The sequence below is a fragment of the Genypterus blacodes genome, unplaced genomic scaffold, assembly GCF_046128005.1.
Source record: "Genypterus blacodes isolate CSIRO-AG114 ecotype Tasmania unplaced genomic scaffold, CSIRO-AGI_Gbla_v1 ptg000021l_1, whole genome shotgun sequence".
Classification (NCBI taxonomy): domain Eukaryota; kingdom Metazoa; phylum Chordata; class Actinopteri; order Ophidiiformes; family Ophidiidae; genus Genypterus; species Genypterus blacodes.
This window is the reverse complement of record NW_027466834.1, coordinates 4,374,994-4,388,481: the sequence shown is the minus strand read 5'-3', so window position 1 is coordinate 4,388,481 and position 13,488 is coordinate 4,374,994. Positions and strand designations below refer to the sequence as shown.

At 42.4% G+C, this 13,488-nt stretch overlaps 3 protein-coding genes across 5 annotated transcripts; all 3 read right to left on the bottom strand.

The window, feature by feature from the left end:
- Positions 1 to 263: 263 nt before the first annotated feature.
- Positions 264 to 2,969, bottom strand: nudt7 (nudix (nucleoside diphosphate linked moiety X)-type motif 7). The gene is made up of 4 exons (XM_076141878.1): positions 2,953 to 2,969; positions 2,439 to 2,602; positions 2,202 to 2,360; positions 264 to 1,562 (listed from the first exon to the last, which is right to left on the bottom strand). The coding sequence occupies exons 2-4, from the start codon at positions 2,592 to 2,594 to the stop codon at positions 1,209 to 1,211; spliced, it is 669 nt and encodes a 222-aa protein (XP_075997993.1). The 5' UTR covers positions 2,595 to 2,602; positions 2,953 to 2,969; the 3' UTR covers positions 264 to 1,208.
- A 330-nt stretch (positions 2,970 to 3,299) lies between these two features.
- hprt1l (hypoxanthine phosphoribosyltransferase 1, like) lies at positions 3,300 to 8,349 on the bottom strand. Of its 3 annotated transcripts, XM_076142360.1 has the most exons (9): positions 7,804 to 8,349; positions 7,374 to 7,480; positions 6,818 to 7,001; positions 6,652 to 6,717; positions 6,518 to 6,535; positions 6,275 to 6,357; positions 5,608 to 5,654; positions 4,983 to 5,059; positions 3,300 to 4,790 (listed from the first exon to the last, which is right to left on the bottom strand). In XM_076142360.1, the coding sequence occupies exons 1-9, from the start codon at positions 7,819 to 7,821 to the stop codon at positions 4,743 to 4,745; spliced, it is 648 nt and encodes a 215-aa protein (XP_075998475.1). In that variant the 5' UTR covers positions 7,822 to 8,349; the 3' UTR covers positions 3,300 to 4,742. The 3 variants fall into 3 exon arrangements, with proteins under 3 accessions (XP_075998475.1, XP_075998474.1, XP_075998476.1); XM_076142359.1 differs by lacking the exon at positions 3,300 to 4,790 and having other exon boundaries at positions 5,001 to 5,059; positions 5,608 to 5,842; XM_076142361.1 differs by lacking the exon at positions 3,300 to 4,790 and having other exon boundaries at positions 5,001 to 5,059; positions 5,608 to 5,752.
- A 338-nt stretch (positions 8,350 to 8,687) lies between these two features.
- psmd7 (proteasome 26S subunit, non-ATPase 7) lies at positions 8,688 to 12,022 on the bottom strand. The gene is made up of 8 exons (XM_076142358.1): positions 11,873 to 12,022; positions 11,371 to 11,462; positions 11,145 to 11,237; positions 10,946 to 11,043; positions 10,765 to 10,845; positions 10,539 to 10,630; positions 10,170 to 10,368; positions 8,688 to 9,316 (listed from the first exon to the last, which is right to left on the bottom strand). The coding sequence occupies exons 1-8, from the start codon at positions 11,944 to 11,946 to the stop codon at positions 9,059 to 9,061; spliced, it is 987 nt and encodes a 328-aa protein (XP_075998473.1). The 5' UTR covers positions 11,947 to 12,022; the 3' UTR covers positions 8,688 to 9,058.
- Between the last annotated feature and the right edge of the window lie 1,466 nt (positions 12,023 to 13,488).

Below are 13,488 nucleotides of genomic sequence, written 5' to 3'. Positions count from 1 at the left end.
TCAATTATGTAAATGAATATCCGTGTATATTTAAATGTGAAATATACTGCAGGGGTATTTGGAATTATCAGTTGTGATGTTTTCAAAAGAAGAAAAAAAAACATGTGTGCCTTGATAACTGAAAAATAACTCTGCTGTGCTTACTTGGCGTCCCTTATGTGTCTCTGCTATCCGGCGTTCTTGTCTTGTTACTTTCAAGGACTGTTTAGCGTCATGAAAATTATGACTGCTGTTTATTCATGAAACACAAGCATAACCACAAGCCCATACCAGTATATTTAATGTTAACATGTTCTCCCTGGAAATCCATGACAAGATATCAGTGTGATTACTCTCAACATAATACTGTGCAGCGACACCAGTGGACTGTCAAACTTGTTTGTTGTGTTATATATAGTTTCAATATGTTTTCCATGCCTTTTTGAGATTTGTACATGTGAGGTTAAAGGGATGAGACAGTGGAGATTGTTGTTTTATGGAGAGATTTCTCGTTTGATGTGCTTCAACATTACTATTGTTGCTGTGAAATGCTTGAGATCAAGAGGAGCAACCATGATAAATTAACTGTTATTTGCCAATAGTGTGAGCCGTTATCTTGTGTGTGACCAGTTAACTCACGTTTCCTGGTCGGCTTTATATTTTCACATTCTCCCGACAGATAGTTCTGTTGTATCCGTTCTGTGTAGCTTGAGCTTCAGTATCTAGCCTTAAGATCCTGCAGTAGGGAGAAAGGTCAAACCCCAGTGTGTTATCATACATCTGAACTATTATTAACGTACTTTGCCTTGGTCTGGACGTTTGTATACTCTTCTGTTTATATCTGTAATCCTGCTGCTACATTAAATGAATTAATAAAATTTCCAATGCCTCCTTTGCTTCATTTGTCCTCTAGGTGAAATAAAGTTTGTCAAACGGCAATCACTTTTAAACAAATATATTAGTAATACTCCTCATTCACCCACAATACAGAAAACTCATTTACAATTTACAGAACTGGGTACATACAATATATCAGACACTTCATATGTAAATATTTACCCTCTCAAAGGTGAATAACTCCAATTTTGTAGATTTAATCTCATTTAGCTTTTGAACTGCTTGATAAATATTAAAAGTACTTCTCTTTACATCTTACTTACATTATTGTAGTCATGGTTATAGTCAGTAGTTGTAGCCCGACACACTTAACATTGGGAAAATACAGCTTGTTATAATTTACTCAATCTTCTCTCTAGATTCCTCTGGAAATATGAAAATATATCCTCTGGGGCAAAACCAACTTCATACTCTGGCTTTTTCTGGAGAGCAAGGACGGCAACCATTATGGCAAACATGGCAGTTAGACCAAATATGTTATACGAGGCGTGTGAATCGGGGTCCGTGTAATGGAAGGAGTGCAGTGGTACCTGCATCCCGGCAACACTGTGGGCGAAGGAATGCTGCTCCTTGCTGGTGAAGAGGTCCAGAGGGACGGCGAACACAGCACTGACCTCATCTGGGTTTGGACAGGGACAAAAGGACTCGTCTATGAAGCCAACCACCGGGGTCACCAGCAGGCCCCTCTGTTAGTACAAACAGGTGGGACAGAGGTGAGACACAGAGACACCAACAGTATCCCAGCCACCTGTAGTGATACTCTGCTGATTTTACAGAATGTATGATTTCCAGGGGAATTCTGTCCAACTAGTTAAGGTGTTTATTTGTAAGTTGGAGCATTTTAGCATTCACATATCCGGTCTGTATGCCTTTAAATGGACCCTTATGGATCCCAGTCAAAGTTATGAGGCATCTTAAGAATTAGTTTTCTCATAATAGAGCGTTTCCTTACGACGCCCTGCATGTATAACTCCACAACATTCTCTCAGCTCATCCATGTCACGGGGCGACATCTCACTGGCAGTAAACTGATGTGAGAAGGACATTACTACAGGATGGCAATCCATGAAACATACAGACAATTAGGTTAAACTGTCATAGGAAAACACTGAGGTGAGGATGAACATATTGGTAACTTACAAAACTTAGTCTAGCTAAAGCTTTTCGACGTATTCATGGATTGTGTTCTGTAGTTCCATAAGGGTCCATTCTTCAGACTGCAGTACCACTACAAAAAAAAACGTGCTGGTGACTTCATTAAGATGTAATTCCCACTAATTTCATAAAAATTTTCACTTTAAAGCAGATTATTTCCCTGACTGCACCTTATTGATGATGGGTATCAGCCTACAGACCACCTGGACGTGGTCAGGTGATAGACCTATCTCCTCCTCTGCCTCCCTCAGAGCCGTGTCCACCTCATCTCTGTCAGCAGGGTCCTGCTTCCCACCGGGGAAACACACCTCACCCGCACCGGTCCTCAGCTGCACACAACAATAAAGGTCAGAGGTCGATTGAGTTCACTCAGCAGATCCCATTTCTGGTAGATTGATTGGAGTTACCTGCATGGAGCGCAGGGTCATCAGGGTGTACAGCTCTCCCTCCCTCACAAACAGAGGAATCAGCACTGAGGCTTTAGTGAGCGACGCCACACTGGGGGGCTGCTTCCCAAAGTCGTGTGTCTGTAAAATGGCCACGATTTCTTCTATTCTGCTCATGTTATTGGCTGATTGGTGTAAATGTTAAGAGAGAAATGTTCAAAACATACACGTAATGCTGATCCACACAGAGACCGAGGTTTTCAGACACTGTTCCTGGTTCCCTTTGTCGCCAGTGTGACTATGGTTCCAATATGTGGTCTCTTTAGTTGTCTAATAACTTTGTTGAACATTGCACAAAGCGCTACGTAGCAGCAAAAGCTAACAGTTGAGCTACCTCCTCACTCTAATTTGTGCAGTTTCCAAAGTGTCGGTGCCGTTGGGCATCTTTCCCATCAGCGTTACTATAAAAAGCGCCGAAACATGTGAATGACACGAAACAGTATGTCAACAAATCCACAACACGGAGAACACTCACAGGTTGCAGTAGCTTCTTCTTCTACTGGTCAGTGGCAGATTACAACCAATGCATACCAGCGCCACCTACTGTGTCGGAGTGTGTAGCACCACGGCCCCACCAGTCCTCTGTTGTAACCTTTGGTAAATAACCAATAATAAATAAACAGCAATGCGCTTCTTCTAACTACAAAAGGAACATTTTAAATTAACGATAATGTACAGTTCCTGCCTGTTCATGTTTTAGCATTAGTTGTTTCAGGCTCAATGTTAATTCATTCATCAACAAGGACCACAATAGAAACCAGTACTGTTCTGCTTTCCTTGATATATCTTGTCAATTTTATTACAGTTGAATATAATCATGCACTTGATGAATAAAATAACTAATATAAAACTGTGATGTCACACACGACAACCAAGATAGGAAACTATACTTCACCAGTAGTGGTTAGTGGTGCATCTGGGGGCCCAATTAAAACTTTAATCACAATTCTACATACATCTACATACAGAAACAGGGCCAAAGTATAGCATAACTTCAAATCAAACCAGTATGCACGTGTCTGAACTATAAGATTGAAGGAGTACAGCGTGGATATATGAATGAATGTATCACATGAATTAGTGTTAATGTAATACATGTGGATTTTAATAATATTCATTAATATATGAATGTCCAAACTATGATCCAGAAATAAGACACACACACACTGCGGCTGATTGTGTATTCTATCCCAGAAATACTAAGCCCAGCTGATAATTGTCAATAATCACTGCACCCTGTGTGACTCAGACATGCAAATTTTTACTGACCATGGGAATATAACTGGTGAGTCATGCCATGTCCTTCCAACCATCTGACTGCCATGCTGAGCTAGCTTTCTCAACTCAACACCTGATCTGTGAGCAGGTGATGGGACTGCACCTGGTGCCACTGATTACATTAGCCTCATGCAGCATTGCCAGCAACATAATAATTAAGATAAATACGTAGTTATGATGAACATACAGGTGACAGGCGGGGAGAAGTGAAAAGAGGCGATTGCAGTGACATGTGCAAGGCTCAGAATTTATCAAATTACCCTTGTAGCTTGTATTATATGCTCTTTCTTCCCTGTCCGCGCTGTGTAAACGCTGTGTGTTATATGGGATGTCAAATATTACAGCACGTAGGAGCAACCGTGAAGGCAACATTACAGTAAAAGCTTGTCTCGAGTCGAATTAGAAAGCGCTTCATCACTCCCTCTAGTGGACATAACACGAAGTACAATAAAAGACTTTAGTTGTAGGATGTAATAGGATTTGTATTGCTGTAAACAGGAATTTGTTGAAAACAGATTTGAAATAAAACATTGTTACAGTACATTCCAAGTCAGTCATTTCATGGCATTATGAGGATAGATGAGCACTGCAAGGTGAAACAAAACATACAAACTTGAAGGCTTACGTTTGACAGCTCGTTGAACATAAAGTTAACAGTGCCGTAGACTGAGACTTAAATTAAAGACAATATTCTGTTCAAACCTCCAAGATAAAACTTTGATTTACAGTCAAAACGCCTATTCACACACAAATGAATAAATAAATTGGGACAACCAAAAATATCCATAATATACATACAGAAACTCATTCTGGTTATTAAACAGGGAGAAATAAATGTTCTTCTTTAACTACGACATGACCCACAAGTTCACATTTTGTGGATTCTTAAGTAGAAAAATAAATTAGATTGAAAAGGGTAAAGTAAAGGAGAGTCATCACAGTGGTCCTAGTCTTCATTCACTCGTCCCCTCGATGGCTCTCATCCCCTCACACTTTGTACTTCTCCCTGGCTTCATCGTTCAAGATACAGATGTGCTGTGGAATAGATCAAAGACAGAACAGCAGGACAGTGACTCACACATGCAGCATGACTCTACAGACGCTCACGCCCTTGTAAACTACATGAATCTTAACAAGTACCAGTCAAAAGCTAATGCGAACATGGTTTTACAATATGTAGTCCTATCTTTTAAAAACTAGGATAAGGTACAGCTGCAGTAGACTCACGCTGAGATCTCTGAAGTACTCGTTGTAGTCCAGAGCATAGCCGACCAGGAAGGCGTCTGGCACCTCAAACCCAATGTCTGTTTAAAGGAATAGAAGTGTGAGTCAGAGTCAAAACACACATCCAATCTAACGCAGTGGAAGTTAAATTTGCAGGCATCTCTATGGGGACTACGGGCTGAGCTAAAAATGAGACCAAGTGAGGAAATGAGATGCCGTCTGCGTGGAAGAGAAGGAAGAGTACTCTTTTACGTGTGTGAGATTAGTACTCAAATTGGCAGCGCTGTGAGGCAGAAAGTCAAAAGGCTTACACTAACAGCTGTCCTTGAGGGGGAATCTTAAAGAGATTAGCCCAGCTCCAACCTAAAAGCATTACGTAATAACACACACAGCGGGAGGCCGTGGACATCTCGGGCCTGCATTAGCACCTAAGTGCCGTGCTCGGCTACATTTGGTTGGACTTTTTGCCAGAAATAAATGTTAATCTCTCATGGAAAACAGCTCTGTTAAATAACATTTCATCATCCGTGCAAAGCCCCAGAAACATGTGAAAGGCAGGCATTAAATGCGCACTAACCCATGCTAAGACTGATAATATGGAGGGTAAAATGAGTGAATATGCACTCACAATCTGGTCTGTATCCCGAACTCCTTGGAGTCCTCTTCACCAGAAGGCTGGATTGGCAGAGCAGATGACGAAGAGCAGAGGAAAGAGAAGCACAAGACTTCTCCAATTAAACAAACGGAAGGAATCAACCTGCTGCCTGCACAACCTTTTTAATAGGGACAGATGGCTTTGATTATCTGGGCACACCTGCTCCACACCGCAGGCACACTGAACCCTTTGTTGGAGATCAGGCTTCCTGTGTGTATGGATGTAAGGTTAGAACCAGAGTGCACACCTACAGCAAGTAGTGATCCATTACTGGGGCTTGGATGTGTCACTTGAGAACCCGCCATTTACAATTGCAGCCCTGGCTAAAGGGCATTTTGACTGTAGGTGATCAAGATATATGATAATACGTTGAAAATAAACCAATAAATGCATAAATAGCACAAAAAGCCTGCTCTGATTCTTCTCTGAACACCGTCAACTAAGCAGAATGAAACAAATACTCCACTTTACAGAAACCTGCACGCTTTGGCTCCAATACATTTCCAGTATGAAGCAGCTACATCCATAAAGCAGCAGATTAACTCTTAAGCTGCCATCACATCACAACACAAGTGTCCATTAAGCTAAGAGCAGCGTTATTTATTCTGATGGACTGTGAATGTGCATTATAGTTACCTACCTCACAACTTTAACCATTTTGGGATTACATTCACTCAGCAGGGAGAGCAGCGTCTGCATGGTCCTTCCCGTCTCCACAATATCCTGTTTACATAGCATGTAGCATGTGGAAGAAAACAGTCGCATAAACCCTGAACTGAACATTCAAACTGAACCGCTACATCACAGTCTAATAATGCAACAAATCAACATGAATCATAATCTGTACATCAATAAGAGTTGTATCAATAAAAAAATGTCTTACCTCAACTATCAAAACATTCTGCAGAGACAATAAAGAAAGAACCATGAATCAGAAGGTGGCAGACGGCGAGCGAGTACTCATGACAGTTATACTTAGAAAGGTGGAGTTGTAGTATTTGTCTGTCAAGCTCAAACCTTGCCAGAGAGATTGGACAGCTCGTCCCCTCCTATGACTTTGACGTTGTTAGTGGACTTATCATTCTAAGGGAAACAAAAAGAAGAGGACACCTCAGCACGGTTACAGTATGATTTACACTGGAGGACATTGTACAGTTGTAGGATGAAGCCAGAGGCAGCTTACACAGTAGCTCTTCACCCTAATGAAGTCTACAGTCAGAGGGACTGATTTATCACTGTTGTGGTTCAGCACTTTAATGTAGTCCATCAGGTCCCCAAAGAACTTGTAGCCCCCTTTCAGGACGCACAGAGCTACGATGTGATGTCCGCCCATGTCCCGCATGATGTCTCTGGCCAGACGCTCCGTCCTGGACCGTGAGATGAGGGAACAGATGAGAGGGGAAAGAGAGAAGGGAGAGATCGATGCATTACACCATCAAATGTTAATACACTTCATATGGACTTGGAGCACAGCCATGACACTGCACTTAAACATAATTGCTCAGCATGCAGGCCCCTCCCTCCTCAATACTTATTCAAATTACAGCTACAAGGGCGTTGCTTAGCTACAGTGATTTGTCAAGCAAATGAAATGTTTCACTACTGCAGTGCTTTCGTGTGTGTGTGTGTGTGTGTGTGTGTGTGTGCGTGTGTGTGTGTCCAAGGTGTAATCAGGACATAGAGGGAGGCCAGTGTGCAGCATTGTCTTGTGTTTGTTTGTTATGTGCTGGTGTCTCTACCTGTCCATGATGAGTCCATGCGGGATGATCACCCTCTCCAGGTCGTTCTCATAGTGTCTGGGGATGCAGAACAGGTCCAGCTCGTGGCCTTTCTCATCATCAGCGATCTGAAACAGGGCGACACGTCTCCAAGTTTGCGCTAAGACGATTCGGAGCCAACAGAAAACACGTGCAATCAAAGTGAAGCCACAAAGTCCTCTCACCCTGACAACACACGGAGCCACTCAACCACCTGTTTGTTCCCCTCCTAACACACACACACGCGCGCGCACACATAGGCGACTCGTACGGGAACACACACACCATGTAATACTATTTGTATGAAGCTGCATGGAAACACCGCTGTGTGCGAACGGGCCCAAGCGGCGCAGAGCCAAACCACACCCCAGCAAGTTCACCACCTAAACCCGGGCAGAGATGAGACACTCACCTGCAGATACGAAGCCATGTTCCCGGTGCTCCTTCCCGTTCAGTGGCTGAGGTGTGACTGAGTTGTCATGCTCTGCTCCTCGGAGACAGACACACGATGAGATGTTGGTCTGGACCGACAGGACTGGACTCAATGCTGATAGTCCGCGTCCGCTGCCGCCGCTGCTGCTCCTGCGCGGTGTTAAAGCCCTTACGTCAGAATCCAGTTTACCTGCCGAGTAATCTGATTTGCCCGCTTGGAGACGCGCTAGGTTGGATAACAGCTCCTACTACTGTGATGACTGCAACGATGCATCAGCTCAGACGAGACCGATGTGACGCAGTTTTAAAAATAACGCGGGGTACAGTGAGGTTATCTCGGATAACACACCAACAACCGGGCTCCACGCAGAGTGCGGTCATTAGGTGACTTCATAGCGCTGATTGCGTCACCTTCCTCTATCCTACTGCATCCAGGGATCGTGACAGAGGATTACGTGTATTTACGCGACGCAACATTGCCAAGTGACACACACACGAGTTTGTTTGGGTGTAGGGTTTACTGCCCTCTGTTGAGATGCTCTGGAAACTACCCCTGAATCACTGACCAATTTAAAAATAGACTACAGTTTAAGTATTCATCCATTCAAAAAGGCCAATCAAAAGTGAGTATCAGCTGGTTTTCTGTTATTTATTATTACTACTATAACAAGTTGGCCTCTGAACTTCTGCTTATTTGTAGCTTATACTAAATGATCCACCTAGTGAAAGTTCATTAATCTATTTAACAATAACAAACTAACATGTCAGTCCTACTCCTCATGCATGTCTATCATCCACTAACTTACCTGCTGGCTTTCAAGTCGAGTCACTTTAAGTTAGGAATAGGAACAAAACAGAGCAAACTGCAAAACAAAAACACTTTAATGACCCCAATTTAATGAATGATACAGAAAAAAAACATTATTTTTCTCCATCTTACAAAAAAAAGCAAGACTGGGTTTTGTACAACAACAACTATGAAAGCGGAGCGAGCGCGTCCTCATAGTTCAGACCAGCGAGGAGGCAAACATCGTCTCAGTCTGGGTGTGATCACGACAGTCTCTGAGTGCCACTCGAGGCCACCGGGCCAAATCTCAAATGACGCTCTTCCTCATATAGAGCTCTACTTTTAGCCCGAGACCCACATGCGGAGCCCTGACGCCCGGGCTGAAAGTAGAGCAGCGTCGACACGAGGAGGAGACGATTTTTGAGAGAGGACCTTAAAGAACAGACGCTCATTTCTTCTTCTTGTCATCTTTCTTGCCGCTGTCCCCTTTCTCCTTCTCCTTTTCCTTGTCGTCTTTTTTCTCCTTGTCATCCTTCTTCTCTTTCTTGCCCTCCTCCTTCTCCTGTCCCTCCTTCTTTTCGGCGTCTCGGTTGGAGATCTTGTTGTTGATCAGGTTGTGCAGAGCCACCACCGAGCGGATGAGCGAGGCCAGGTAGACCACCAGCATCTGATCGTTGGTCTTCAGGTAGAAGGCTTTTGTGAAGTCCTGCAGAGAAAAAGTGATATTTAGCAACCAGGAAAGTAATCCAACTACGTGGTCGACAGTAAATTATGAAAACAAACAAAGATGAAGTGAATAATCTTCAGCACCTGGGGGTTTACGTCATTTTACATTGTAGGATTGTAACTAAGAATTATTTTGGAATAACTCAATTGCTTTATCAAGTTGATTTAAAAATACATCAACAAATAGGATCATCTTAAACGAATCAAGTCAGGAAGTTATTGATCTATGACTGCTTTGTTAGGTGATATTCTGGTGGCATTTGAGCTGTGACCCAGTTTGCCCTCCAGTGGATAAAACTAGAACTTGTTTTTCAGTTGGAGGCAAGTGTGTTTGTAATGATATCATCATATTTTGAGGGGAAAGCGTTCCACACCCTGCATAAAGGTTTCTCATATTCATTTATATTCTGTTTAATATGTGGGCACACAGAAAACATTCACTGAATCAAAGTGTGTGAGCTGCATGTCAACGCCTACAGAAAACACTCATCTCCTCTCCACTTCCCTTTTTAATGACTTCATTTCATTAATTGAAATTCAAATAGTGGGCAATGAAACCTGGTTTAAAAACATTTCACTCATTTAGAGTCTCCATACTGAGTGGATTTAACATTTTCAATCTCTTACTGCTCTTGGGCATTAGGTCGTCACCACTGTATTTGTAATTGACTGTCATCAAAGAACACAACGGTCGTGACCTACTTGCAGACCCTGTAGTCTGTGGCCATAACGATCCTCTCAAAACCAATTAAGTAACTAAACTAGAACACTACATGAATATCTGATCAACTCCAAAGACACAGATTTCTGCAGTGTATTTACTGTGGACCTACCAGTAGATTGACGTCTGGCAGGAGGTTGAAGACGTCCTGCAGCTGGTAGATGATCTGGTGGTTGATGGGCAGCTTGCCTGCCGTCACTCTCTCCAGGTAGGAGCGGATCTCCAGCAGCTTGGAGTTGAGTCCTTTCAGGCCATGCACCTGGTTTGTGATGCGCTGTGACAGAGTTCCCACTGTGGTGTCCTTAATGTCTCTGTAGGAACCATTCAGCAGAGAAATACACTCAGCGTCTTTGTCTTTATTTGTATTCATTTTGGAGACGAGTGTGACTCTCTCTCTCTGTGTGTGTGTGTGTGTGTGTGTGTGTGTGTGTGTGTGTGTGTGTGTGTGTGTGTGTGTGTGTGTGTGTGTTTTGCTGTGTACCTCAGCAGGTGTTCCACTCCCACTTCCTCAGCTTCCTCAGCTCCAATCTCACTGGTGACATGTTCAAATGTCTTGGACGTTGGAGTGCCATCCTACAAATCAACAACGGCCGTTAAGACAACAATTCACATTCCACTTCCCGAGTGTATGAGCCTGGACCAAGAAACTTTATTTTTTGCACTGCTAAGTCATTATTCAGTATCCCCAGTGTTCCTGGTTCACCTACATCATGGATTTCCTCCACAGAGATGTAGGCTTCAGTGGGCAGGCCCAGGTCTTTGGGCTTCACATCTATGATGACTAACACCTAGCAGGAAGCAAACCAAGGATATGTTGTTAAAAAGCATGTTTGAAAGTAGTGCAACATGTTTTCATATGGCATTAAACATGAAAATAACTAAACTCACTGAATTTGTGCAGTACTGCTTGATGAGTTCATTGATGGCGATGTCATTCTTGTGTAGTTTGGGTCCTGTGTGGTACCACCCCACTATCCTTTCTCTGGCTGGACACGGAGGAAGAGATCGATTCAGAACGAACAATTCAGAGATGACGCACAAAAGCAAATCCCCTTCCCATACAGCCTACAGTCTGACGTTGTCTTACCATTGACTTTCTTGAACATGCCATACATGTTCTCCAGGTAGTCGTGGTCCAGAAACCACACCGAGTCATCCCTGTCATCCTCATCAAACGGCACTGGAAAAAGAAAATGGACAGTTACATCATGTTTGACAGTACATCTGTGTCAACATAACTAACTTCAGTGACGTTAGACAGTAAAATACTAAAACAACAGTATCATAGCGACACCGTGCAGACTGACACTCACCAGCAAAGCTGTTGGAGACGTCAAGAACTTTCTTCTGCCACGACCCCAGGAGGACACCGACCACTCGCTTCTGATTGCCAACTTTCCCTATTCTAAAAAGATTTAACAGACATATGAACCGCATGAGTTGATTTAGTAAGTATTATTGTTCTATAAATCGTTGCCTCAAAACTACACGATCGATCCATCACAGCTCAAGTGGTTAGCTACAGTATGCTGAGCTAATGAATAAGTGTCAAACTGTTTATCCTATGATGACATGGATGATAAAAATGAAACGTATTCTTTAAATGTACACATACTGCTACTTTCTAACAATGTCTGGATGACGAACTAAACACATTTAGCATGCTAACTAGCCTGGCCATTCCTGCTCTATGGGCTCTGACTCAGCAGCGCTAACATTAGCTTAGCTTTGCAGCACCCTAACCTAAACAGCTCGCAGACCATTAAATTGGTAACGTTAGTAAATTATAAAATCAACAAAACTAAAGTTACTAACCTGTTAAAATGATCGACTACGCTAAGCAGCACCAATGGATGAACCACCACGTTTTCCACCGCTAACTCCGGCATTTTGTAGTCAGGATAAATAGCTAACAGCCACACAATGACGGCTGGAATACACTTCCGCTCGGTGTGTGAGCTTCTTCTTCTTTGATGATTAGGCAGGCTTCACGTATCGGCTGCGTACTGCTGCCCTCCTCAGGTTGACGTTGGAATAATTCGTTTGTGATCCATAGTTTGGAGACAGTAACCGTTTTTGTTCTCTTTCGGTGATCCGGTCTTCATAAAGCTGCATTCTTTATTTACGTTACCGCGTTAAGACGATTCGCAAGGCACAAGGGGGATTTCAGATCAAGATTCCGCTTAAATCTCCCAAAGAAAAACAAATAAAAGTAATTGAATCCCTCCATTCTGTCACAAATACAACAAACAAATAAATAAGAAATTCAATTAACCTCCGCCCTCTTTTTATGATTAAGTTGGAATAGAGGCATAATGCATAGATGAGGCTAACCAGAGTTTACAAAATATACACTCTCTGTTTTCAAAGTAAACTAAAAGTTTATAAATATATAAACAGTGTTGTGTCTCTAAACAGTGTTTCCTCCTCCTCTGTGCTTGTATGTCTTGTATGATGACCATGTTGAACACTGCTGGACTCTTCTCACTCACAGGAATTGTACCTTTAATTTATTATCTGTTGTGGCACATCATTGCCCTCTGCAGCATAGATGTGTCACTTCTTGGGACAGAAGCGTTTGTCACACATACTGTACAACAGTACTGAGTAGCTTTTCCTTTATATTGATTCTAAGAAACACAAAATGAAAAACTCAAGTTTACATTCATGTGTACATTCTAATGTGCAGTTATAAAACTGTGTCACTTCTTTTAGTCGTTTTAGAGTCTTTTAATGTGTTTTAATGTGTTTTTAGTTCTTTTCCATGCTTCTTTTGTATTTATTATCTGTTGTGTTTTTTGTCTTCTGTGAGCTACAAGATGCTTGGGGATTAATAACGTGGTGGTGTACTGACAGGAGTTTGCATCCTCCTTTATGAATACAGGGATATAGGTGGCCATGAGCAAGGGCAGTGATATGGGCCATGACAGATTAGGAATTATAAATGGATTCCCCAAGAAGTGTTTGATTCAACTAACAGGTGATGGGATAGTATTTTCAAATTGAACAGAAATATAAAATCATCTGCGAAGAGAGAGACAGAATGTTCCAATCCTTTTCACAGCAGAGCCAGTGGTTGACAGGTAGAAGAGAGGGGGTGGGGGGGCATTGGGGGCAGCCTTGTTGCCTGCCTCTGTGTAGATTAAAGGGTCAGGATATCAGGTTGTTTGTTACTATCTCAGCTGCCCAGTCTGAATATAGGAGCTTCAAGCGTTTGAGATATCTTTCACCCATCCCAGATTTTGCAAAGAACTCAAACAGATATTTCCATTTAATCCTGTTGAAAGCCTCTATGGTAAAATTCAGTTTGTATAGATGTCAAAGTCTCAAAGGGTTTATATGAATTCCATGTGTTTCATGTTTTGGTTCCACAAGATGACCTAGAACAAGAGTATTTTGTTGAACTCAAGAGGAAGCTGGAAAGGAGACCA